Source organism: Octopus sinensis, linkage group LG22 (genome assembly GCF_006345805.1).
Source record: "Octopus sinensis linkage group LG22, ASM634580v1, whole genome shotgun sequence".
Classification (NCBI taxonomy): Eukaryota; Metazoa; Mollusca; class Cephalopoda; order Octopoda; family Octopodidae; genus Octopus; species Octopus sinensis.
Genome location: NC_043018.1, coordinates 22,585,816 through 22,590,815, shown reverse-complemented (window position 1 = coordinate 22,590,815; position 5,000 = coordinate 22,585,816). Strand labels below are relative to the sequence as shown.

The 5,000-nt window shown below is 37.9% G+C and overlaps 1 protein-coding gene across 1 annotated transcript in view; it reads left to right on the top strand.

The window, feature by feature from the left end:
- LOC115223125 (myoglobin-like) overlaps window positions 1-5,000 on the top strand; it is a 34,331-nt gene that overhangs the window by 9,491 nt on the left and 19,840 nt on the right. Inside the window, exons 2-4 of the mRNA XM_029793537.2 lie at window positions 1,128-1,223; window positions 2,111-2,230; window positions 3,542-3,660. Coding sequence (XP_029649397.2) covers window positions 1,128-1,223; window positions 2,111-2,230; window positions 3,542-3,660 — 335 coding nt within the window. The remainder of the gene's footprint in view (window positions 1-1,127; window positions 1,224-2,110; window positions 2,231-3,541; window positions 3,661-5,000) is intronic.

The following is a 5,000-nucleotide window of genomic DNA, read 5'->3' as shown; positions in this document are numbered from 1 at the left end:
GGGGTAACCTGAGTTCGATTGAATGGTAATTATACTGTATGTTACGTTGAGGTGATACAGAAGATTTTTTATTGATTTACATTTGGTGAAGTGCTACTTGTTAGAATATATTTTTGTATGTATAGCTTTGCAATTAGGTGTGTATGTGCCATTTTCAGGTCAAAGGATCTCACAAAAGAACGTAGTCAGGTTGTTAGTCAACAGAACTGTCGCACTCTCTGGCTATTCTTGTTTTATATAAACATTAATAGGATGTTTACCATTTGTTTTGAGAATGTGAAGGTCAAATATTGGTGTTCAGTCCTTTTGTAGTTACCAGTGCATTCTTGGTATGCTAGCTTTTAATCTACCCATCCGTTCGACCATCCGTCTGTCTGTCTGTCTATCCAATGTCTTTCACCATTCCGGGGACCGTTAAGTAATTGGCAGTTCAAATTGTTTCAAGAGAGTTTGCCTTTCACCCTTCAGGGGGTCGACAAAATATTTTCCCAGTTAAATAGGCGCAGGAGTGGCTGTGTGGTAAGTAGCTTGCTAACCAACCACATGGTTCCGGGTTCAGTCCCACTGCGTGTCATCTTGGGCAAGTGTCTTCTGCTATAGCCCCGGGCCGACCAATGCCTTGTGAGTGGATTTGGTAGACGGAAACTGAAAGAAGCCCGTCGTATATATATATATATATATATATATATGTATATGTGTGTGTGTTTGTCCCCCTAGCATTGCTTGACAACCGATGCTGGTGTGTTTACGTCCCCGTCACTTAGCGGTTCGGCAAAAGAGACCGATAGAATAAGTACTGGGCTTACAAAAGAATAAGTCCCGGGGTCGATTTGCTCGACTAAAGGCGGTGCTCCAGCATGGCCGCAGTCAAATGACTGAAACAAGTAAAAGAGAGTAAAAAAAAAAAGAGAGTAAATAACAGTTCAACTCAGATCGGGGTTCGAATTTTACCTTTTATCCTTCTCGGCTCGTTAAGTAATTTGTCAGTCAAAGAATCGGAGCAGGAACCAATATTACCTTCCAGCTTTTCCTGCATATCTGGCACGTAGGATGAGCAATATAATCGGTCGCATTCATCTTACAGACTTTGTGGTACTCTGTTGGAAAATTCTGTTTCCTTTTTGCAGGAGAAACTACCAAGTTACTTTGAAACGTGGAATGAATTGGCGAAAAACATGCCGAAACTTGTTGAAACCAAAGAATTTCGCAATAAAGTTAACAACGTACGTAAAAATATAGCAATTATACTTAATGCTTAGTTTTGTTGTTGTTGTTGCTGTTACCGATGTTGTTATTGTTGCTGTTGTTAAGCTTGTCGCATTTAAACCGGCCATATCCGGTCAAAATATTCTCCATGTTTTATGTTCAAACTGGCCAGATTTGGTCTTTACACCCGCCCTACAATGTCATTCTAAGTAATCACACCATCGAAATTTAAGAGCTATCGGATAATGCATGATAATTCAACACAATTTGAATGAATAAGTATTACATTTGATAGAGTATTCTGAATGCTGAAGGGTTAAACGGATTGTTACGTCGTGAATAAGTTCTCATTTGGAGAACAGACGGGTCGGGAAACGCCTAGATGTGTCGGAGAACGGCATATCGCTATTATATCACAATTTTTCGCATGCTTTCTACGGTTGGATGCCTTTCCTGACACCAACCACTTCACAAAGTGTACCAGTGTATTTTATCAAAGCATTAACACTAGATAAGTTATGTCCCTCGCAAGATCGAAGAGTCCCGTTACCTCAATATCGACTGCATTCATTTGCCATACTGGTTTCAAATTTTAGCACAATGTCAGCAATTTCGGATAAGGGGCAAGTCGATTACATCGACCTCAGTGCTCGACCGGTGTTTATTTTATCGACTCCGAAAAGATTAAAGGCAAAGTCAACCTCAGCTGCATTTGAACTCAGAACGTAAAGAGACGAAATGCTACAAAGCATTTTGTCCGACATGCTAACGGTTCTGCCAGCTTGACGCCTTCCTATGCCCATATATCAAAAAATAAAAAAAAACCCCAAAACAATGAAAGAATAATCTTTTGACTCAAATTGTGTGTACGATGAAAAAGACAAAAATTCTTATGTTTCCTCAGATGACTCTTTTGGACATTGCAAAGTTGAACGGGCACAAGGAGAAGCGTTTGGCACATCTACAGCTTGCTATCATTGCATCAGGTTATATTTGGCAAGAAGGCGAAGAAGGAGTGACCAAGGTAAAGTTATGATATTAACACTATTTTCAATAAATAACTTTGTTGCCTTCGTTTAATTAAGCTCATAGAACTAAAGGTAGACGTTCAACCATAATCACCCTGTTTATATACATACATACATGTGTGTGTGTGCGCGCGTGTGTACATATATAGCGAAATATGTCCGGAAAAGCCGAACAATCGAGTGGGCTTAACTGATGAGGCAACAGAAATTGGCGAAACTGACGTCTGCATTAAGAATTTTCGATCGGCATTTTTCGGTCCCTGTAAGTGTATATGTTTTCATTCATGTGCGTTAACTACAGTATTAGACAAATTTAGCTCTTATTTCTAGCAATGTAGATGTTTCCTAACACCCTAGTCACATTTAGTGACAATTATAATTCTCCTTTTTGGCGAAACATTGCAATCTGCTGTTTATATTAATTATATATATACACATTAACGAATTGCTAAATCACCCAGTAATTTGGATGATGAAAATATAAATATCAATAGTGAAGCAGGTCCTGAAAAAGCCGAACAATGGAGGGGGATTAACTGATGAGGCAACGGAAATTGCCGAAACTGACGTCAGAATTAAGAATTTTCGATCAGTATTTTTCAGACAATTAAAGTCCCTGTTAGTATATATGTTTTCATCAGAGCGCCTTAGGTGTAGGTGTTTCCTAACACTCTAGTCACATTTAGAGACAAATATATGCACACACACACACACACATACACACACGCATATATATACATATTTATATATCTTGTTAAAACTGCGAGAGAAAACATGAAATATTTCATGTTGTATCGAGAATTACATTACTTACCACCTCTCTTCTTTCTTTTGATTGACGTGTACCGGAAGTATGTATTGATACTGGCGAACACTTCCGGTACACTTCTTTAACCAAGAGAAAGTGAGAGAGAGAGTGTGTGTGTGTGTGTGTGAGAGAGAGAGAGAGAGAAAGAGAGAAATATTCTTTTCTACTCTAGGCACAAGGTCCGAAATTTTGGGAGAGGGGGCCAGTCGATTAGATCGACCCCAGTGTTTCACTGGTATTTAATTTATCGACCCCGAAAGAATGAAAGGCAAAGTCGACTTCGGCGGAATTTGAACTCAGAGCATGAAGATAGACGAAATACCGCTAAGTCTCTAAACATCATACATTAGTCTACGAAGATTCGGATCAACTAATTTCTGACATGATAAGATAATTTATGAGAAGTGCTTCATAAGGAATATTTTATGCGGAGTAATATTGCGATGACTGATTTTTATTCGTCATTTCCATTAGAATACAACTCTTCTTTCTTTTCCAGAGCATTCCGGAACAGTTGGCGGTTCCATGGTACAGACTATCAGAAGAATTAGACTTGAAGCCTATTCTAACATATGCCGATATTATAATTATTAACTGGAGGAAAAAAGATGAGAATAAGTAAGTGTTCAATTATCCATCCATCCACCCATCTATCCATACATCCATGCATCCATCCAATTATCCATACATCCATGCATGCATCCATCCATCCATCTATCCATACATTCACCCATCCATCTATCCATCCATCCATCCATTCATCCATCCATGCATCCATGCATCCATGCATCCATGCATCCATCCATGCATCCATCCATCCATGCATCCATGCATCCATGCATCCATCTATCCATCCATCCATCTGTCCAACCGTCCATCTGTCCATCCAATCAGCCATCCATCCGTCCGTCCCTCTATCCATCTATCTATTTATCTATATATTAAAGACACATGTGTCCCAATTGCTACAAATTTCTAGAACAGTTTCAACTCAAAAATAACCGTTGCCACATTAATTAGGGCCGGTTTGAATTCCGTGAAATCAGTACAAATCATAAGAAACTGGATTTCACAAAACCAAAAAACGGCCAGAAAATTATGATCAGAATCCGTTCACGAATTTTGAAATTATATAAAATATTTCACACATTTATCCAGTGTATATAAATACCTATAGGCAAACAAAAATTATATATATATATAAGGATAAGATCGTTATTTAAATACCGATCTTATCAGGTGGCCAGCATGGGAATAAAAACCTTCAAAGGTAGTAATTATTAAAATTACAATTTAGGGTATCTAAGAGATACCACCACGCTGGAAATAGCAGCCAAAACTTGACCCTAAAACTACATTAAATGTTCATACAGCACTAGGAGAGAGGACAAAGAGACAAAATAAACTAGCAAAAAAAAAAAAATGACTGGATAATTCCAGATCCCGGATTTCTGATTCTACATAAGAAATGCTCTGCCTTCATCAGTAGAATATACCCCGATAGTACATAAATACATACATACATACATACATACATACATACATACATACATACATACATATATATATATATATATTTGTAAAAACGGTAAGATTAAAAAAAAAGAGAAAGAGACCTCAATATTATATAGAGGAAATTTATCTGTAAAATAATATGTGACAATTATTCGGTAGCCAAGATAAAACTCCGAGTTTCGGATGCCGAGGTGGAAATCCACACCACCATCTCTTCGGTTATCTGGCCATCTGGAAAAAACGCTATGAAAAAAGACCGTTATACAAAGGGAAATTACTGTGTTATAGTCCGCTACTTATACAAAAGCGCTAATTCGAATGGCCGCTAATTAAGATAACGTTAAAAGTTTATCCTTATGCCTTTTTTTCTGTATTGTTACCCTTAACCCTATCTTTTCTTGTGCTTGTGCGTATGTAGACGTATGTATGAAATTTTACGGTGC